The 22,623-nt window shown below is 39.9% G+C and overlaps 1 protein-coding gene, 2 long non-coding RNA genes and 1 other non-coding gene across 7 annotated transcripts; 1 reads left to right on the top strand and 3 right to left on the bottom strand.

Annotated features, from left to right (window-relative positions):
- Positions 1 to 926: 926 nt before the first annotated feature.
- LOC136357174 (uncharacterized) lies at positions 927 to 2,933 on the top strand. Its single transcript, XR_010742350.1, has 3 exons — positions 927 to 1,363; positions 1,682 to 2,296; positions 2,374 to 2,933. It is a non-coding gene; the product is annotated as an uncharacterized lncRNA (long non-coding RNA).
- A 3,015-nt stretch (positions 2,934 to 5,948) lies between these two features.
- LOC107277000 (uncharacterized) lies at positions 5,949 to 7,287 on the bottom strand. Its single transcript, XR_010742748.1, has 2 exons — positions 7,151 to 7,287; positions 5,949 to 6,221 (listed from the first exon to the last, which is right to left on the bottom strand). It is a non-coding gene; the product is annotated as an uncharacterized protein (transcript).
- A 1,463-nt stretch (positions 7,288 to 8,750) lies between these two features.
- Positions 8,751 to 15,309, bottom strand: LOC107281552 (uncharacterized). Of its 4 annotated transcripts, XR_010742745.1 has the most exons (5): positions 14,928 to 15,304; positions 12,821 to 13,495; positions 10,208 to 11,883; positions 9,227 to 9,295; positions 8,751 to 8,995 (listed from the first exon to the last, which is right to left on the bottom strand). It is a non-coding gene; the product is annotated as an uncharacterized lncRNA (long non-coding RNA). The 4 variants fall into 4 exon arrangements; XR_010742746.1 differs by having other exon boundaries at positions 9,227 to 11,883; positions 12,821 to 14,104; positions 14,928 to 15,309; XR_010742744.1 differs by having other exon boundaries at positions 9,227 to 11,883; positions 14,928 to 15,308.
- A 5,005-nt stretch (positions 15,310 to 20,314) lies between these two features.
- Positions 20,315 to 22,439, bottom strand: LOC107275870 (small ribosomal subunit protein uS13z/uS13y/uS13x). Its single transcript, XM_015790661.3, has 3 exons — positions 22,273 to 22,439; positions 21,040 to 21,228; positions 20,315 to 20,617 (listed from the first exon to the last, which is right to left on the bottom strand). The coding sequence occupies exons 1-3, from the start codon at positions 22,422 to 22,424 to the stop codon at positions 20,512 to 20,514; spliced, it is 447 nt and encodes a 148-aa protein (XP_015646147.2). The 5' UTR covers positions 22,425 to 22,439; the 3' UTR covers positions 20,315 to 20,511.
- Between the last annotated feature and the right edge of the window lie 184 nt (positions 22,440 to 22,623).

The following is a 22,623-nucleotide window of genomic DNA, read 5'->3' as shown; positions in this document are numbered from 1 at the left end:
GGCGCCGCCGATGACGGATGTTGATGGTGGCTGGCTGCTTTATAGCCGCCCATCTGGAGCTCGATAAACAACAGAAATACCTCTTGGAAGATTCCGTGCTGAAATTCCAGTTATCCAAATGCCTCAGTAGAGATTCCGTGCTGAAATTCCAGTCGAGTCTATAAGAAATATTCTCGTCTTGGTAGGCGATTCACAGTGTGCCGACTTGGCATCAGTTTTTGGTAGGCGCCGAGGCCCGGCTTGCACGGGCAATGGCCCAGGCTCTACCAGCTGCACGCAGCAACTCACCGGTAAATTAGTGCCTAATTACCTTAGTAATCATCATTCTTAGCCACCGGCAAGACAATACTAACTCCGTTTTTTTAATAGATGACGCCGTTGACTTTTTCTCACATGTTTGACCATTCGTCTTATTTAAAAAATTTACGTAATTATAATTTATTTTGTTATGAGTTATTTTATCACTCATAGTACTTTAAGTGTGATTTGTAACTTATACATTTGTATAAAATTTTTGAATAAGACGAATGATCAAACATGTGAGAAAAAGTCAACGACGTCATCTATTAAAAAACGGAGGGAGTATATACAATGCAACTAGTATAGCAGCAAGCGCGCTCAACACAAACTTTTAAAACAAATGTTCATACTAAAGTTATCTATAAATTATATAGGCTTGTATATACCTCATTTGTTGTTAGACTTGCCCAGTTTTATGAAAATTTTTGAATCCGCCACTGCTTGGCATTCAGTCCGAGCGTGTAAGGAACCTCTTGTTTAAGGGTGGTGACAGTGTCATCCTTAACAAAACGAGAGGTGTAGTTATTAGGATTTTGCTGAGTTCTGGTGAAGCCACGTCACCCTTTTAACTCCAGCCGTTCGATCAGCTGCTACAAACGGTTAGATGCGTTCCTCCTCCAAGCGCTGCCTCCCTCCTCCACCGAGCGCCAGATTCTCCGCCGCTGCCGCCGGGCGCGCGACTCCTCCCTTCCCCACCAGTCCGCGCGACGCTCTCGCTTCCTCCCAGGCGCGGGCCCGCCGTCGACCGCTCTCGCTTCCTTCCCCAGTCACGCACGCGCGAGGCGCGGGCCCGCCACCGGCCACTCTCGCATCCCCGCGCCGCTTCTCCTCCAACCCCCTCCCCCCGGCGCTTCTCCTCCCCCCGGCACTTCAAAACCGCTGCCACCGCAGGCTTCATGGCTGTCGAGCCCCATTCCCTTACTTCAAATCGCTTCCCACGGCTTCTCCCTCAGCGGAAATCATAGTTCGATTGGCTTTCTCAACCTCTCCCTCCTCTGAAATAGTATATCTTATGCTGCTCCTTCACCTTGAAACCGTATGGGTGTATATTCACCTCCCAAAGGTATTCTTCTTCCTCTTCTTGAATCATATATATCTCATCCAAATATCCAATCTATTGGCTTCTTCTTTTAGTCAAGCTAGATTGATATGTTTCTGTTATCTCTCAGATTATTGAAGAATTAATTAAAAAAAAAACAGAGAGAATGGTTTTGTTTTGGCTCTTCTTTAGGTTTTTACCATCCCGATTGAAATTTATTTATAGTATATAAGGAGATCATTCATTTTATGAGGATAACTGGTATGCATAACAATTTTACATTACTGACGCGTGCTTGCAGTTATAATTTGATATTTTTTTTTTTCTGAATTTCGGTTGCAGATCATTGCCACTACTAGATTGCTTGCTATTGCTGTAGCAGCAGCCAGCCAGTGCAGGTGCTGTGATGGCGGTTTCCTAGGTCCGGCGCCGTCCTCTGAGGTCAGGATTGTACTGCTTTTCTGACCTTGCATGTGCCTGTAACTGCAAGCTCAATTTCGTGTGTTTCCTCTGAACGCGCGTGGCGTGTTTGTGGAAATGCCTCTGTGGGAGTAGCACGCAGTACGCACACACGCACGCACATGTTTGCCCATTTTGCTCCATGCATATCATTATGCCTGCATGTTGTGAGTTGTGCTGCTGACTAACCACTGCAGAATTATTGGTTTATATAAGTTAGAACCATATTTTGATGTGTTCCAGCCTGCTGTCTGTTGTTTGCTGACCATTGCATTTGCTGCTGACCCAAACAAGTTTTAGGGCCAAGAGGTTGATTCAGTGTGGACTTAATTATGGTACTGAAAGTAACTGTACATAGTAGTTGCAATGCAGAACAGCTTTGCACTAATTTCAGGAAGATAAGAAAAAGAGACAAACTTAGATAGGTTTAATAATTACTCAAACTATTTTTCCTCCACTGGAAAGATAAGGAGATCATTCATTCTATGAGGATAACGGGTATGTATAACAATTTTACATTACTGACGCGTGCTTGCAGCTATAATTTGATTTTTTTTTCTGAATTTCGGTTGCAGATCATTGCCAGTACTAGATTGCTTGCTATTGCTGTAGCAGCAGCTATGGGCTACCGCTAAGATCAGCCCCCATGACATTTTCCATCCAAATCAGCCGCTGAAGCAATATATTGGGTAATCATAATTGCCTCGCCTCATGTTTGTTTATGGTCATCACAAATTTTAGGTACAAGCAGCGACTTTCCATATATTTTATTATATGCCCATCCTAAGATATATACTTGCTTTGCAAAGGTACAAACAGTTCCTTCTATAACTATACTATCAGATTTTAGATACATATTAGACCCTAATTTTTCAACTGTCCTTACTAATTTTTCATTGCTACATGATGATCGTATTTGCATTCATGTAACTAAATTCTTCATATTTCTTTCTGGCTGGAGTATAAAGAATGTTCTTTGTAATAGCACAATTGAATATTTTGTCAAACATTGAAAGATTCATCAAGTTGGTGCAACTATATTCATCCCTAAATACACCAAGTTCCCAATCTGTGTATTTACCAACTGTTTTATTTATGTAATACCTAATTAAATTCACCTGGACATTACTTTTTACTCCTTTCCTTTCTACCGTGTTTTTTTTTATAAGAAAATCATAAGCTTATAGATGACCCTGTAAGATTTCCATTTTATTTTCATGTTACCCCTTTGTCAGAATATTTTGTTCCCACAAAGTTCCGCAGCAACGCGCGGGGTAATATCTAGTATTTGCTAATTATAATGACAACGCACGGAATCCTCTCGTTCCTCTCGTTTTGTCAAGGGATGATGAACCCTATAATGATACTGTCATGTTTGCTAATAATGACAGAACGCACGGAATCCTCTAGGGGTGAACCGTTAGAAAAGGTTTTTTTTTTTTTACATTTTTTTATTTAAATATTTACAAACGTAATTTTTCATTCCAAAAATTTACAAATCTAGTCGTCCCACGCCCTTTAGGGGTGTTTTTAAAAATCATCCTTCCAGAGAGCGTTAAGCAATCTAAATGCAAATTTTTCATCATTGCTTGTTACCTCTATGATTTTACAATTTAAAACTATATCAAATAAATCCGGATGAAATTAATTTATATCAAAATTTTAGAGCTAGAGAAGATCTACAACTCTGTAATTAACAACCTTTTCATTTAAGATCGTTTAGATGTCCGAATATTTGTTACAAAATCTAAAACTTATTTAAAAAATCTCAAACCAACATTTCAAACAATATTGGATAAAGATAAACTTTATATAAAAGACGTAGATCTAGATGAGTTCTATAACTTTGTAGTTTATTACTTTTCCATTTAAAATCATTTGGAGTCAGGGGCAAATCCAGCATGGGTGTGGGGGGACTCGAGCCCCCTACCCCGCTGGATCAGCCTTGATAGAAGGAGAGATAAAAGGGGAAGAAGAGGGAAAAAATAAAGAGTATGGGGACCGAAGAAGAAGGAAAGAGATAAGTTCCTCCTTCAATCTGGTCTTGGATTCGCTCCGGTTTAGAGTGTCAAATAAGCATTATTAGCTTTTAAGCAATTGAAACCCGTGAAAAGGGTTCGAATACAAATAAAATTTTTGCATTTAGGTCCCTTAACACCCTTAATTTTTAAACGTCTAGATTTGTAAATTTTCAAAACAAAAATACTTTTCTAAAATTTGTAATAAAAAATTTAAAAAATCTTAACCTATTATAAAAATTGAATATGATTCCTTAATCACACACCTTTTCTTCCGCCGTAACATCAGCTGCCCGATGTATACTTTCTATATAGTTGATACCCACTAACAATTATTAGAAGCTAAAGCTTAACATGCAAGCATATCACATCATCACCCATTAGCAATTATTATTCAAACCCATTTAAAATCCCATGTAAGCATGCCACATTCTCACTCACTAGCACTTACTATTCTAACTTATTTTAAATCCCATGCAAATATGACACATATTCACTAACTAGCAATTACTATCCCATGCAAGCATGATACATCATCTACAAATCATCTTCCTTATTATTTTATTAACATTTCAACTTTCATCGTTTCAACAATATTTAAGATATACTCATCCATGAACCCCAGCGAAGCGCGGGGTATCACTTTACCGAAGAGTTAGCACGTTATCTGCGTGCATCTGGTTGCTGCGTCGGCTCGATTCTGATTTCGTCCGTAGTCCTGCTTGCGCGCCCGCCCGTCCGTAGTCCGCCCAATTCAGGGTGCTTCGAGCGGATGACCTCGAGTAGTAGACATGGTTGGAGAAATGGGGGGGAATAATTAATTATTTGCCACTCTTACGGATGGTGATAAATGATTTGCCGATCCACATGTCATAGACACATAAGAGCTCACATGTTATTTTGAGGGTTTTCATTGAAGTTTATTTTTCAACATTTACTTTTAGATAGCTAAAAACACGTATATAAAAGTTTTATTCACAAATTATTTTTCGGTTGTAAATATACCATTTGGCTTATTCCCCAAATAAGAGAAACAATGGGGTCAAATGTTTCTTGGCTTATCATCTAATGTTTATTGTAATTTTATTTTTTTTTTCCGTTGCAACACACGGGTCGACTGGTCGGCTTGTGAGGCTTTTTTTTTCTAAAGAAAAATAGAAAAGATCGACTGGTCGGCTTGTGAGGCCGTGACGTTACAAGGGTTAGTGGCAATGCCGCAGTGGGGCTCTGTTGATGTTCGTCCGTCTTGGTTCGTTCATCGTCGCGAATCCCAATACCCACAAGCCGCTTATCGAACCGATACTGTTTCTGCCACAACCAGTCCGCAAAAAGCCAAAAACTACGATCTGCCCGTTTTGTTACTGCCTGTCTCCCTCCGTATTATTGTCGTTATTGTCCCAAAATTATTATTCCCACCATCTCAAAATATAACAACTTTCTTTATGATTTGTTCAAAAATATAACAACTTCTCCACCAACATTCTTTTCCCAATCAATTACAACCCTCCACCACTCACTTCTATCTACTTTCTTAGTAACCCTCCACTATTCATCCAATCACAACCCTCCACCACTCACTTTATCTACTTTCTTAATAACCGTATCCAAACTCTAAAACTTCTTATATTCACTATTCATCTAATCACAACCCTACACTACTCACTTCTATTTCTTAATAATAACTCTAAAATGGGAGTATTATTATTGTCGTTATGCCATCAAAGAGTGGCAAATAGTCCCTCCTGATCCCCTCCTTTTTTTTCCCAAAAATGAAACCTGATCCCCTCTTCCTGACCCCCCTCCTTTTTTCCCAAAAATGACACCTGATCCCCTCTTTTTTCCCAAAAATGAAAGTACTGCAGACGAAAACTGAAGAGGTAAATCTATAGCAATATGTCCGAATCTCTTTCGAACTCCATATAAAAGGGATTAACCGAGCATAAAAGGATGAGAAGAGAATCAGAGAAGCTGCCGGAAAGATTGGCAAGGCAAAATCTCTTTTCTTGTGTGAGAATTGAGCTCGATTCCAATGGTTCTCGCCTTCTCGCTGACCGTGTGAGTTGAAACAGCAAATCAACTGTGGCAAGCAATGAAATATGGAAACATAACTTGCACCAGAAACACATCCAGTAAAAAATTAGGCTTCAGAAATTCGCAGTACCAAACAACCAAGTTACAATATCGGAGTATAAAAGTTGACAAAAGCATCATCCAACAAAACTGCCTATCAAGACTGACATCATTAAAACGCTCATAAGATAAGCAAAATGCATATTTGCTGTGCTGATGGGCATGGAATTTATCTCTTCTTGGAGACACCGACAGTCTTTCCCCTCCTGCCAGTAGTCTTGGTGTGCTGACCACGGACACGGAGACCCCAGTAGTGACGGAGACCACGGTGGTTCCTGAATTACAAAAAGATATGGTTCGATTACAATTAATCGTAGTAGTTCAAATGAAATCAAAGCGCAATTTGTTCAACTGTGAGAATACAAAAAGTACTCGGTCCAAGGCCTCAAATAACGAAAGAATATGATTTAAACCAAGTTCACACCACTAGCTGGTTGAGAACAATGTTGTCAGGATCGGGATACTAGGTAGTATCGTTTTGCTCAAAGTAATATCGTATCGTAGTATCGGGATACTATGATATTTTCTTTTTTTAAGTTTAATTAATATTTATATTAATTATATATAGCCATTCTATATAAAAAAATATAGTAATGATATATGTCATGCAAATAGAGACATTTATCGAGAGAAACCACGTTGGTTTTGATATATTTAACTGATTTTTATAAAAATTTGAGCATATTTATTTATATTATTTTCAAACCATGTTATTTTAAATAATATTTTGTAGTATCGTAGGGATCGTAGAATCGAGATACCACCTAAGATTTCGTAGGATCGTGTAGTAATGAATAGTAGGATGGAGATACTATGAAAATTAGGATACTAGGTGGGATCGGTATCGTTTCGGCTTGGTAGGATCGTAGTATCGTAAGATACTAGGATACGTATCGGGATACTGACAATCTTGGTTGAGAATGACTGATGACATGAACAGTACATACTTAGCTAGGAATTTCACCATAACACAAATGGATATATGATTTAACCAGAGATGATTCATTCCCATTTGCCCATGATTGATGCAGTAAACATCTCACTAAAACCGCACAAATTTAGCTTTTTTTTTTTACGAATGTAACAAAGCATGAAACAACTTATCAGTGCAACAAAAGCATGAAAAGATAAATCTACCCTACACATGCAAGTTACCATGAACCTAAAAAATGTGGTACGTGAGCACAAATTAATCAGAAATCACCTGATCTTCTTCAGCCTCTCAAGGTCATCCCTGAGCTTCATGTCCAGAGCGTTAGAAACAACCTGAGAGAACCTCCCATCCTTGTAGTCCTTCTTCCTGTTCAAAAACCAGCTGCTAGGAGGATGATCACACAGACAGAGAAAGGTGCGAAGAGTGTCCTGTAGACCATCGGCCAGCCGTTGGTCATGATCATGGCGAGGGCCGCGAGTGCGAGGAAGATGCCGATTGTTACGGTGAACAGAAACACCTCCCGGTCCCAGGTAAAAGATCCCTGAATCAATCGGTTAACATCTCCAATTTGTCGGTAAAATAGTGTGCAGTGACAGAATATGTATAGTCGTTTTATTTTCCAGAATGGATAATGACATTTTCACTAGTGAAAAGTGAAACCAAAGATGATATTGGAATGAGCCACGTCATGAAAATAAAATGCACCGTTGGATGCCAATGAGGAAAAAAAAAAAGGACAAGCAACATAGACCGTCCGATCAAACAAGGAAAAAAGAACAATGCAACGGAACTGAGGATTCCCGATTCCTGAACCGTAAGAGGGAGTCACTTTGCATTCAGTGCCAATCAATATTGGCTCTGTTTTTTTAAAACTATATTACTCCATTCGTCCTAAAATATAACAACTTTTGGACTCTGACATGGTCTCTGAAATGGTACTTTGACCAACAATATCTATAAAAGTAAAATGTTTTAAATAAAAAGAGTTGCATATTATGATAGTTTATTTAATGATAAATCTAGTAACATCAATTTTATATGATTAATCTTTTTTATTTGTTTGCTATCAATAGTCAAAGTTAAAATAATTTGACTTGTCACTATGCTAAAAATGTTTATATTTTAGGATTGAGGGAGTAGCTTTGATCGGAAGCTAGATACTGCTGCTGGATAGCAGCAACAGCGGTAGAACGGCGTTTGGGAAGAGCGGTGGCCACCGCCTTCGTCCTTATGTGCCTTCCGCTCTTCACCGCCGCCTTCCGCTCCTTCCCAACCTCTGATGGACACGCCGCCCTGACCACAGGAGAGAGGAGGGAGGCCGCTCTTCGCCGCTGCTTCCAAAGGGGATGGATTGTAGCGGCAAGTCACGGCTCGATCTCGGCAATGGCGATCGACAGAGACCGGATTTGGGGGGTTTCGACTATGGTGGCGATTGGGCGCCAGCGAGGGGTGGAATGGCATTGCTGGGAAGAGAGGAACTCGATTGTGGCGGTGGCTGGGTTGACTGGGGACTGAAAGAGAGGGAATCGAGCGCCCGAGCGGCGACGGCCGACGCAGAACTCGGCGATGGCGAGGAACGGCATCGCTGTGGTGACTCGAAGTTGTGGGCTCGCAAAGGGGATCCGGCCCTCGCCCGCCCGCCCTCCTACCGTTGTTGGCCCCCGTCCCACGCTCGCCGAAGGGAAGAGAAAGAGAGAGAGGGAGGAGGAAGAAGGAAGAAGATAGAGCATGATACGTGGGTCCCATACATACTCTTTTGTGAATGACAAATAGGTCAAACACTTTTTTTTTTTTAGTTCTAATGCTACCTAAGTTTCATGTCAATGCCATGTGGAACGAAGACCAGGTCAATACTGCCACGTAGGCGCTATGTCAGCGAAACCATCGAAAGAGTCAAATTGCACTGATTTTAATAGTTAAGGGGTCGAGTTATCCGATAGTGTGGTTTAGGGATACGAAACAGATTTGGTCAATAGTTAAGGGAGTCAGAGTGAACTTATTCCGGTAACATAACCCATGTCTCTACTTCTTGCGCATGCTGCTGCTCCATCAGCCTGTAATTTGTATATGCGACGGCTACGGCGAGTTGGCGAGCAGCCAAGCACAGAGATGCTTCTGAACAGTAAGAAAACAAACCATTAGATCTGAAAATCTCCTTTAGCACAAATGCAGAAAAAAAAGGTACTGAAAATCTATCGACAACTAATATGTTCCTCTCGAAACACAGAAATAAATTCAGAAGTTCTAGACTTTCAGTGAAGTCGGGAATCCTCAAATTTTTCAAAGATATCCTTAAGATGAAATTCATAAGTACTCATTAACTCTTAGACTGATTTAGTAACTTACCTTTCAGGTAATATCCATGACATATACGGCCCCATCGTAGCCGCTCGGCATGCCGGCGGCGGCAGAGCACTGGAGAGAGAGGAAATGAGAGACGCAAAGAGACGAGAAGACCGAAAAAAGTCCTCTTCTCTTATTGCACCAATCCTATCTTCCTATAAAGTTATCTCCCACTAACTTCTTAAGCTTGACATGCAAAGATGCCACATCATCATCCACTAACAAGATGTCACATCATCATCCACTAATTAACAAGATGTCACATCATCATCCACTAACACTCATCACATTTAAACATCATACAAACATGCTATATATTTATAGTTTTTATAATTTAAGAGCTTTTAAAATACAAACATGTTAAATTATCATCCAACATAATTCACATAATGTTTCAATGTATATCTTTATTATGTTTTATGATATAAAGTATATAGGTCATTCTCACTTAGTCAGTGCTTAAATGATTAATCTATGGTCCAAATTATCTTTCTCTTTTTTTCCTCTAATTAAGTCATATCACATCAATTGTTTTTAGTCTTTAGATGATTAATATATCTCCCTACTTTTCTTCTTCCATAAAGTCATACCAGCTTACTTTTTACGTTTGAATCACCATTCTACATACTATTTAAATTTAAATTATCATAAACCACATTAATTTACTTAATCTGATGTTATCTAGCTATCTTATATGTTATTTTTTTTATTGTTATCATACTAAATTCCCGCAGCAATGCGCGGGGTTTCACCTAGTATAATATATAGCGATGCCAACAACTTTAATTATTGAGACAATTTCGTTATTGCCTCTATTTTAATATAATTTTACCCTCGGTTTTTTAGGTTTTCGCTTTTTATCCCTGGTTTTTTAAATAGACAAAGCGTCTACCCTGTTTTTCACCGAAGTTAATGGTGCCGAAATTGTTGCTGTAAAGAAATAGAAAAGAAAAGAAATAATGATTTTGCAAATTATTGAATTACCTTTATACCCCTAGCTATTTTGCAAAGTAAGGAAGCCAAATCGCTGCCCAAAACCTTATCTCCAATCCTCAATCCCCCATCCCTGGCGGCGGCGTCCCGGCTTGCAGGTTGCAGCAGGCGGCGACGGGCAGGAGGCTCCGGTGGCGTTTAGGAAACCCGGCGGCGGCGGCTCGGCCGGGAGGGCGACGGGCAGGAGGCCGCAGAGGCAGGCAGGAAGTTGCGGCGGCGGGCGCACGGTGAAGAGGGGAGGCCGGCGGCTACGCGCAGGAGGCCACGGCGGCGGTCGGCAGGGGCTACGGTGCGCGGGGAGTAGGAGGCTACGGGCCAGCGACGGGGAGAGGTAGGAGGCTGTGGGGCTGCAGTGACGGCTGCCGGAGTGATCGGCGCTGGAGTGGCTGAGCGTGACGCGGTGCACGCTGTGTAGCCTCCGCACTACGACGGCCATTGCTCCTGTCGACCACGGTGAGTGCGATACGTGACCCTGTATCTGATACTCCCGTATTTTAATATATGACGCCGTTGACTTTTTAACTAACGTTTGACCATTCGTCTTATTTAAATTTTTTATGCAAATACAAAAATACTTATGTCATACTTAAAGAATATTTGGTGATAAATCAAGTCACAGTAAAATAAATAATAATTACATAATTTTTTTATTAAGACAAAAGGTCAAACGTTTGTTAAAAAGTCAACGGCGTCGTACATTAAAATACGGAGAGAGTACTTCACAATCCCTTGGAGTATTCCTTGACCGAGCTTCGTAGCGCCATTCCTCTTGTAAGCAAGCTGTCCATGAATGTGTAAAGCGGACTTGCTACAAAGGAAGCAGGTTCATGAATCTCAAACATGCTATGTTGAGCATGTTATTTTCGCAAATCGTTGGGTCACCAGTGCTATCCTTCAGTTCACTATTTTTTTTTTCCGAATTCTGTCAAAATTGTGTCAACTTCTAAATCTGACCATGTTACAATTATTTTCATATGCTGTCCACATTGTTATATTCATCAAAGTTCGTCAAAAAATCATTTGACTTTAGATATCTTCATAAAAAATAAAGTTCCAAGCTACATGTACAAAAATATGGGGAAAAACATAATTAATGAATAGATACGGAAGCAAATGTGCAACAAGAAGTAAGGGTATGAATGTCATTTTACCAATTTATAACACCGTTAACTTGGCCATCCATAATAGGGGCAAAACGTGGCTTCATTAAAAAAAATGAGGACAAAAAACGAAAACCTAAAAAATAAGGGTAAAATCAATATTAAATATTAAAGTAGGGGCAGAACAAAATTGCCCCTTAATTATTCAGTCTTCTTCCACGGTTTAAGTATAGATTGACAAAAAGAAAATTTATTATGGAAATGGATTACATCTTCGACTTCTGTCATAAGACACACAACCATAAGTTTCTTAAAAACATTATTAAATAAATCAAAATGAGAAACAAAGTGATGGGAAAAATTCTCAATTCTCCTTTATTATTAGCTAGCGTTAAACCACATAGATTTTTAGCTAGCAATTCTAATGGACTACGCCACCTAGAATGGAATTAGAGACCCTTGGCTACCGATTCCAAGAGTGTAGCACCATTGTGCGCAGTATCATGCTCCTCATGTGGTAGCATCGTAGAAAAAAAAATGAAGCCAATAGAAAGACATGAAGATAACCTGTATACAGTTAGATAATTGTTTAGTATTAAAAACTTTATTATTACAAAAACATCAAATTGCCTAACGTACAGCACTAACTCCAATTAGAATAATTTTTTTAATAGACCTAGGTACCCCTCTAAGCCAATTAACAAAAATATTTTTCGCGTTACGGGGTGAAGGGATATTAAAAGCAAAAAAAACCACACATCTCCAAATAAACTAAGCAACATGACACTCAAAGAAAACATGTTAGATTGTCTCTTACGCATAGCAGAAAGAACAGTGTTTGCCACCCCCCCCCCAAAAAAAATTACTATATAGAACAGGTTGTCTATATTGATCATCCACTTCCTTGGCTTTCCCAAAGCAAAATCTCACTTTTATGAAAGTTAATTTTTAGCCCTGAGAATTGTTCGAACACACATAGGATTAATGTATCATCGATATATTGTAAAATGGACAAACCATCCTACACTAAATGTGGAATGGCTCCTCTAATTTAACCATCGAATTTAGCTCGCTCAATGAGAATCGCTAACATATCAATCATAATATTGAAAAGTATATGCGACATTTGATCTCCTTGTTGTAAGCCTTTGTGCGTTTGAAAATTATTACCCAAGTCATCATTGACTTTTATACGGACACTTCCCCCTTTAACCATTTTAGAAATCAGTGACACCACGGCTGAGAAAAACCCTTCATGTATAATGTTTGTCGGAGGAATTACTATTTAACTTTATCATAAGCTTTTTCAAAATTAATTTTAAAAATAACCCCATCATATGTTTCTTGTAAAACTCATGGTCTCATGTATAGTCTCATGTAAAACCACCACCCCTTCCATTATATTTCGACCTGGTAAAAAAATTGTTTGGGTTGGGCGTACAGGTTCAGAAATGAATCACAAAATTCACAATCTCGATGAAGTTAACAGAAAGCCAACACTTACCTGAAGTTTGATTTCTTCGGTTCTTCACACATTGTCGGCAGCGGGCTCAGGAATAACCTGAACCTGACGGTGTCGACAAAACAGTGAGTTCATCAACCTGCACACAATTTCAGGCTCGCTCCACCACCAGATACATCCCAGTATAATGAGCGTAATCACCATAAGAATCGGCGCGAACACAAGGGCAGATAATCCTGCAGCCATCTGAATGAATGGGATCTCTAGCATCATGATAGCTAGAATAAGGGAAAGTCTCGCTGCAACTTTCGCCAGGAAATGCAGTTTAGGACGGTCTGACATGGTGGTGGTTGCAATCGAGCCTGCTGCTAGAAGGATCATCACGCAGACAGCCAGGGGCGGATCCACAATGGGGGCGGAGGGGTCTTGAGACCCCACTACCGCCCCCGGGACAGTGGAGACCCCCCTAAGCCCCCACTAATATTTTTCCCATAGATTTATAGGATATGGAGACTAGAGGTTCAATTTATACTGATGTAGTTTGTTCAGCCCCTACTACTATATTTTTCTAGATCTGCCCCTGCAGACAGCGAATGGCGCGAAGAGTGTCCTGGCAACCGGCGGCCAGCCATTGGTGATGACTTTGGTGAGCGCAGCGAGTCCCACAAAGATGCTGCCTGATGTGGTGAACAGAAACACCTCTCGTGTAAATGATCCCTGGAACAGTAGATATATAACTCGATTATATGCATGAGTGTGATATAAAGAAGGAAGAATTGTGTTGCCCTAACTTTCAATTTTACGAATTCATTTTTATTTTTTTCAAATGAAGTAACCGTTTGCCCCTACTATAGATGATAGTTAGGTCGGTCCCATGGTATTGAGTTAAAAGAAATAGAAATGGAAAAGAAAAAAAATGGTTTAAGAAATATGGGAGTACTCTTCTACCCATGAGTATGTGTCCCCAAGACCCCATCGTTCCCATTCCAAAATCCTATGGGGAGATGGAGCAGGCGGCGACGGTGGCTCCGGCCATTGCTAGCGCGGCGTCACGAGCACCAGGCGGCGGCGGCGGCGGCTCCTCGACGAAATCAGCAGGTCGCGGCGACGACTCCCTGATGCGGAGGCATATACTCGACGCGATCGAGCAGCAGGTCGCTTCGACAACTCCTCGATGCGGCGGCGGCGGCGGTTCCTCGGCGCGGCGACCACTCCGGCGGCGGCGGAAGCCTCTCGACGCGAGCAGCAGGCGGGGCGGGGTGGCTCCTCGATAGGGCACAACAGAAGGTTTGCCAAGGTGGATTCCTCCTTCGCTTGCCCTGTTGACTAGTGCGGACCAGCACGGCGTGAGAGGAAGATTAGTGTTGATTGTCTCTTCATTGCTGTCATGTAATTTGCATTCATAACTGCTGATCGAGGCGATTAGAGAAAAAGATTAATCTTTGACTAACCACCAAGTGAGTGCTAGTGCTAGTTGTGTCAAATTCTGCCAAAACTATATTCAAATTATACCAAAACTATCATATTTGTCAAAGTTTGTCAAAAATATGATAAGATTTAAATTATTTCAAAAAATTTAAGCTCAAAACAGTTTGCAGCTTTATGTGCAAAATATGGGTGAAAACACCAGTGATATCTACAGGTAGGGGTAAATATGCAATAAGTAAAGGCATATATGTATTTTCGTGCTCGACTTAACACCATCATCCATCCAAAACAAAGGGCAAATCTCTGCTCCGTTTCAGAAAAGCAGAGGCCAAAATGCAAATCGAAATGCTAACCCCTAAAAGATAAGAGCAAAATTATAATTGAACTTTAAAATAGGAGTAAAAGTATAATAGCCCCGAAGGAGAAAGGTTTTTTTTTCTTTCCAGGATGAATCACTAAGAGCTTGTTCACTTTGCTTCCATTTCAATCTTATCAAGTTTTGACATTGTCAAATTTTGGTAAGGTTATCAAAATTTTAGCAAGGTTATCAAATTTTGACAAAATTTCATACGTACTTATCAAAATTTGGCAACAAACTAAATGTAGCCATTTTTTTTTGATAACTTTGCAAAAAAAAATGATAAGGTTGAAAATAGTAGCAAAGTGAACGAGCTCTAAATCTGGCAAGTTAACCAGGAGAAGAGGACGGTGAGAAGAAAACCTCTGCGTTTGGTGGTTGTGGAGGTGCAGCTGCCAAGGCTGGAGCAGATTGTGAAAGAGCCGACGCTGCAGCAGGTGAAACAGATGGCTGAGGAGATGCTGCCGCAGAAGTCGATGGCACAACTGCTGGAGACGAGGGAGGTGACAGATGAACGGCAATGGACGGCGAAGTGCTTGCACGTCCATGGTGGGGAACCGGCGGAAGATCTCCATCTGGGACGACTGGGGAGGAGGCGATCTCCATGTTTGCGAGAGGTCGCCGGCGACCGGCAGCGGAACTGGAAGAGAGTAGAGACTTAGAGAGGGGCGGCGGGCGGAATTGGCAGAGACAGTTGTGCGTGCGCCGGGATCGCGGGTTGGTGGGCATGTTATAGAACGGATTCGCAATAGTTGTGGCGACAGTTTGGCCTTAGGATTGTCACGGAGATTCGTGCTCACGTGGCATTAGCCACACATGCTTTACTGATTTTCTTCATCTTTACTCGGGTGCGCCATCTTTACTCTGTTGCGCTTTGTCCTTATCATCCTCTAGCACTATAACACTAGGCAGGCGTATTGATTTGACAGATAGATCAAAGTAATGATTGATACTTCATATTAATTTAGTTACACCATAATTACATCCTGCTAATTACATATGTAATTTTGAGACTTACACATGTAATTGTAAATACACATTTAATTTTAAGGACTTGCAGTGTACTCCCTCCGTCCCAAAAAAAGGCAAACCCTGGTTTCCGTGTCCAACGTTTGACCGTCCGTCTTATTTGAAAAAATTATGAAAACAATTAAAAAGATAAGTCACACATAAAGTATTAATCATGTTTTATCATCTAACAACAACGAAAATACTAATTATAAAAAAAATTCATATAAGACGGACAGTCAAACATTAGCACGAGAACCCATGGTTTATCTTTTTTTGGGATGGAGGGAGTAAATATGTATTGACTATTTTTTTATGAAAAATACGACGGTTGTCCCTGAGAGAGCTGCAGCTGCTGGTGCTGCGCAGGTACAGCCATCACATCCGAAGACAGCCATGGCTAGTACTGTTTTAGAAAAAAAAAATCAAGTCTTCACCAGTGCCAAAGCTCTCTCCCTATAAGACCAACTCCAGTGTGAACCTAAAATCGATTTTAACCAAAAACAAAAAAAGAACCGTGCACATTGTGAGGAGCTAATGGTTTGGGTCAGATGAAAAAGCGACTTCAAACGAGAGGTCGAACACAAATCATAAAAATAAAAAATATATTTGTTGCTGCCGGATGTGAGAGCGAGAGGAAAGGTGAGATTGAGTTTTATTTTCATGTGAGGAAAGCTTTGTTCAACTGGTATGAACAGAACTCTCAGAACACACACTACAGCTGTCCTAAGTGCTCGTTCACCGGTCGCCATATTTTTTTAATGAAAAAGCAAAGTGTAAAACAACGGGCCGGAGGTCAACCCGGTCAAGCATCTGGTTCACCGGTCTAACCGCTAGATCATCGATCGAACTACCGGTTCAAACTTTATTAATAATTTATTCATTTACCATTATTTCTAATGCAGAAAAGTGTAATTATGCTACATATACGACAGGAATTCTTATCCAGTACTCCTGCCGTCCAAAAAAAAAATCTACTTCTGGGTTTCCCAACTGTAAATAAATAAATCAAAGAGCATGCCCAACGATAAAGGGAAAAAAAAGGGAGAAAGCAAGTGGATATACTCCAGTGCAAGTCACACAGAATAACGAAAATCCTGATAATTAATGGCTTGTCTTGACTCGATGCCGAAAGAATCAAGAATGCATAATATGTCCACGATGGTGCCGGCATCACATACATCAAAGAAAAATTACACACATACAAAGACATGCATGTCTTTTTTGCTATTATGCATGCATGTCTTTTTTTTCTCTTATAAAATTTTCTCTCAAATTACTTATCTGATCTACAATCCAATTACATCATTGTGTTCATTACAATTTAATCTTTACAATAAGATCTTACATGATTATATTACGATAGAAAAATATTTATGTTTGTAAATTACTTTTATTATATACGTAAGTTACTTTTATCACATATATAAATTACTTTTCGATTCGACTAAATTACTTCTTATATATTCATAATGCTCTAAGTTGATTATTTTATTATTATTTTTAGTCAATTCTATAATTTGTGGACTTTAAATTTGATTTTTAGATAGACAATATTTTTCTCTCTACAATGAATTTACTTCTAATGTTGTAACAACTTACTTCCATTTTATGCTAAATTACTTTTATGATTTATGTAAATTACTTTTAGACTTTATTAAATTTATTTTCATAAATACATTTACTTAAAAATCTTCCCTAGACTTTGCTTGTGAATTTACGCTACATAATTTCTTATTTTAAACTCAGTCATGATGTAATTACTTCTAATGCTATAGAGAGTTACTTCTATTGTATAGCTAAGTTACTTCTACAATTTAATAAATTACTTTTAAATTAATAAAATGTTTGAATATATTCAACATGGATCTTGTTTTGTCACATATTTTATGTAGAGTATAATGGTACAAATAAATCTTGAAAATAATATGTGATTTAAAAGATATAAGTCATTAAAGGGGTTAAAAAAGACGTGTACCATAGGCTAAAGGCATTTATATATGGGATGAGGTGGTCTCCGGTTAGGGCTAAGCCTAAGGGTGAAAACGGAGCGGATTCAGACGGATAGTGATCATACCATATCCTAAATCATATTTTTTTAAGCGAACTCGGAGCGGGTGCGGTCCGTGTGGATAGTACACGGATGTGGATACGGAGCGGATTGTTTCGGATGTCGGAAATAGTGCGGAGTCGGTGCGGAATCAGTTTGGAAACGGATTAAATTTATCGGATGTTACGTGTGTATGCAATCAATACAATGTCAACTTAACAATGTAAGAAACAATAATACAATAGTCAATGAACGACCCATTGTAATAATTATGTGCTTAAGTGCTAAACAACATGAATACGTGATGTTCATAATATAAAAATACAACTACGCAAGTGTGACATGAGGCGGTGAAAGCCTCAGACTAAAAAATCTAGGTTAATTGATGAATTAGGCCATTAGATGGACCAACTTATGTTATATGCAATAGATAGAGTGATTACATGTGTTGATAATTTTGAATTATCCAGCAAATGGCATATCAGATAATCCGATAAAAATATCGGATAATCCACATCCGCCAGATTTTAGAGATACCATATCCTCATCCGCATCCACATCCATATCAGTTGGATTTCTGAAAGCCCTTACCATAGACTCGTTTCGAACGGATTCGGAACAGATCGGATAGGATATTATCCGATCCGTTTTCACCCCTAACTAAACCACTACTACTCACGTCCACTACTAATGCTATTTTGGTGCCGCCGCCATGGAGATGGGAACGACAGAGATGAGAGGCAGGGGAAAATCTAACCCTAGTGACCACGGCCAAATGGGCCGAGATGGCCCAAGGGAATTGCTCCGCGTCACGTGTGGCATTTTCTACGCACGACGCCGAACCACTCGGTTTGTCAAAAACCACCCGGTTCATTGGTTTTCCCAAAAACTGTTCGGTTCACCTTGTTTTTACAGGTCTGATTGCATGGATGGTCTTTGAAGTGAACCGAGCCGTCAAGGTTCCTAGTTATGGTTTTTTCCGGTTTAACCGGTCCGGTCCGTTTTTTGCACTATGCGCCAAAGCGCGTACTGGGACAACGAGCACGGCAAAGCCGGTGATGGCTTCGCATCCCTATGCTAAGATGATAAGACGATGGTACATTTGTGCACAAGAATTTGAAAGCAATGTATTCATTCAAATTCGAAAAAAGCCTAGTGTATTTTCAAAAGAAATTCAGTGATGGGTACCTTCACTCCTTCCATGAAGCTTCTAGGAGGAAGCACACCCGCGTCCAATTCACTACCCCTCTACTGCTAATGGGAAGGAATACTATTCATCCCATCTCAGTTATTAACATCTGACCAATGTGCCTAATCATGTTTATCCAAGGGAAGCAATGCATATGCATGTCCTAACTCCTAAGATCAGATTAATTACCTCTCATTGCAACAATGCATCTACTCTCCTAAGTAACTGATGATGCTGCTGCATGAGTTAAACTTAACAACAGGGAGGGTTGTTACTGGAGTCTTGGAAGAATTACACAGGAGAAGAAAAGGCTAAAGGAGAGCTAATTAATAGCTAATGCTAATGCATCATCCTCTCTCTGCATTGGTCTACTGATCACTCACTCTCATGCATAATGCTGCTGCTGCTGCTGATGGTGTTTGTGTTGGTAGTTGGTAATGTGTAAACAAATCATTTGATTGATGTTGCCTCTACCACTATACACATGGTCCCGTTCGATTCTCCGAGATTAAGTGCACACGCAAAAACAAAACAAATTATTAGCACATGATTAATTAAACTTTAATTATTAAAAATTTAAAAATAGATTTATTTGAGTTTTATAGTAACTTATATATAAAAAGTTTAGGCACGAAACACACCGTTTAGTAGTTTGAAAACCGTGCTAATAGAAACCAGAGAAAAATCTATATCTTATTAGAGTTTAAACTATGCATATGGTTTATTTATTATACAGTCCCTACTAGCTACTGGAGCCACGACTAAAACTCCCTCCATCCAAAAGTTTAAGACATATTTCTTTTATCATTAAGATTAAGAAGAATTAGCTCGCTCACCATATGACAAGACCAAGGAAATATATGTATGCATACTACCAATGCGTATTAAAATAACACATTGGGTTTCAGCCAACAATTTAATTTAGCATATTGAGACTACAAATATGCTCATCTCATTTTTTTTTAAAAAAACAGAAAATAAAATATTACTTACACTTTTGATGGAGGCGGTATAACTAAACCCAAAAGAGTACTTTTGTTGGTGACAAATGTCTCCAATGTTTAAGTCACGCTCACCGGGCTGATTAAACCCCACGGGGAATGTCACTGCCGCCATGAATTCAATGCATAGGGGACCCTTTTTTTCTAGTACTATAAGCTACTGAGACCGCACGATCAAGAATCAAACCTGTAGATTTATCGTGAAAAAAAAAACTGTACATAATCAGCATGATACAAACAAAACTGCGTACATCGATCATCATCTTACGTCGTTAAAATGGCTAGCAAATTTAGACGCTGACATTGCGCCTTGGCTGCAAGTCTGCATAGTTTAATAAATGACATTAGCGGCTGATTAGAGAGGGCAAAACCACTCTTCTTGTGTGAGAATTGTGATCGATTCCTATGGTTCTCGCCGACCGTGTGAAAGTTGAAATAGCACAATGTCAACCGTAGCAGCAATGAAATATGAAAACATAACTTCCACTAGAAACACATCCAGTAAAAAATTAGGCTTCAGAATTTGCGGTACCAAACAACCAAGTCAACAATATATAAAAAGTTTGAGAATCCTGCAACGCACGATCTATCTTCTTAGACAAAAGCATCATCCAACAAAACTGCCTATCAAGACCGACATCATTGAAACGCTCATAAGATAAGCAAAATGCATATTTGCTGTGCTGATGTACATGGAATTTATCTCTTCTTGGAGACACCGACAGTCTTTCCCCTCCTGCCAGTAGTCTTGGTGTGCTGACCACGGACACGGAGACCCCAGTAGTGACGGAGACCACGGTGGTTCCTGAATTACAAAAGGTAGTTCAAATGAAATCAAAGAGCAATTTGTTCAACTCTGAGAATGCAATTAATTAGCCCAAAGAAGTTAGCAGTCCAAAGCCTCGACACAAAAAAGAATATGATTTAAACTGAGTTCACTCCACTAGATTCATCATAATACAAATGAATTATTTAAACTGTGTGAATAACCGAAGGCATGAACAGTTCATATTTAGGTAGAAATTTCATCAGAACACAAATTAACCAACAATGAATTATTCCCAAATTCCCATGACCAGTTGTTGATGCCATAAACATCTCATTGAAACAGAACAAATTTAGCTAAAATTTCTATCAATCCAACAAAAGCATGAAAGGTATATGTACAGCACCTCACACATGCAAGTTACAAAGCTACAAAAATGTGGTAAGCGAGCAGAACCAAACCTGATCTTCTTCAGCCTCTCAAGGTCATCCCTGAGCTTCATGTCCAGGGCGTTAGAAACAACCTGGGAGAACCTCCCATCCTTGTAGTCCTTCTTCCTGTTCAGAAACCAGTCAGGGACCTTGAACTGGCGAGGGTTTGCCACCACAGTCATGAGGCGCTCAAGCTCCTCAGGAGTGAGTTCACCAGCCCTACAGAGAAACATAATTGTTAGCTTTCTCACTAGTAAAATAAAAGTCCTTTGGTTTTGCACAAAATCATCACCATCTTATGTTTTGGTTACAAAGTCATCTCGGATTAACTAAGCATAAGCAAAGTACAGTATGGCGTATCAGATTAGCCAAACTGCATGAAACAACTAATACCAAATAAAATATAGCTGTGATAATTATAACACATTTTTATCTAATTAAGCCCTTCAGGTTCCAAATGAGCATAAAAAATAGACTGATCATCTTGGTAGCCCAAAATTAATGACGTCCCAGAAAAGATCAACTAATCATATAGACTGCTAAGTAGTGACGGGCAACTCCAGGGTCCTGGCCTAGTAAGCCAAATAGAACATAAATTCAACTGAACTGAAACTAGTTGCAACACACTGACACCTCGTGACATTACGGCAGAAATAAAGACAGTATTAGGCAATTAACTGGAGCCAAAAGATCAGCCCTGCCATCAACATCATCGCCAATTGATAAACACATCAAAATTAGCAGGCGTTCGAATCCCGAGTCAAGTTGGAAAAAAAAATACATCCATAACTTACAATTACAAAGGTCATGCTATTAAATAAATTCTAAAAGCTCCAAGCAATCTTAACTCAGTTTGCAGACAGTCAATAATCAGCTTTGCAGCATAGTAACGCGCAGAAAATTTCTCATATTATCACTTAATCCACCACAAAGAAATTAAGGCACCAGTCAGTAAACCCTACTCGTCCTAATCACTACCAAACAAAATAACTCAGTACAAGATCCATCCACCTAACATCACAGTAGAACTAACGAAACAACCACACAACTTTGGATTCAACGTGTACAACTACAAACCGAAAGATGCTCAAATTATCTAGTTTTCCCTGATTGTAAGAAATTAGCCCGATAACACCAATAACCATTCGTTATACCTACACATCATTCCAGAACATCACCAACAGCACAAACGAACACCCAGATCAGAGGAGGGGTTGGGGGGGGGGGGGGTGGGGAGCGTGAGGCGAGAAGGTTTTTGCTCACCGCTTGTTCATGTCGATGTCGGCCTTCTTGCAGGCAATGTTGGAGAAGCGGCGGCCGATACCCTTGATGGAGGTGAGCGCGAACATGATCTTCTGCTTCCCATCCACGTTGGTGTTCAGCAGACGCAGGATGTGCTGGAAATCCTCCCCCATTCATCCTTGAATTGCACACCGTATAAGGCTTTGTTTGGTATGGACCCCAGATATGCATTTATTCCTGAGCTGGTTCCTGGTGATATTCCTGTTGATGATGCTGGGGTTCAGACTGTCTTGGAGGATAGGCAGCTGTTTTCAGATATGCTACAGCATCAGTTGGCTAACAATATGCAGATGAGAAACATTCTTTTCGGGA

This window comes from Oryza sativa, chromosome 7 (assembly GCF_034140825.1).
Source record: "Oryza sativa Japonica Group chromosome 7, ASM3414082v1".
Classification (NCBI taxonomy): Eukaryota; Viridiplantae; Streptophyta; class Magnoliopsida; order Poales; family Poaceae; genus Oryza; species Oryza sativa.
This window is presented reverse-complemented; position numbering and strand designations above follow the sequence as displayed.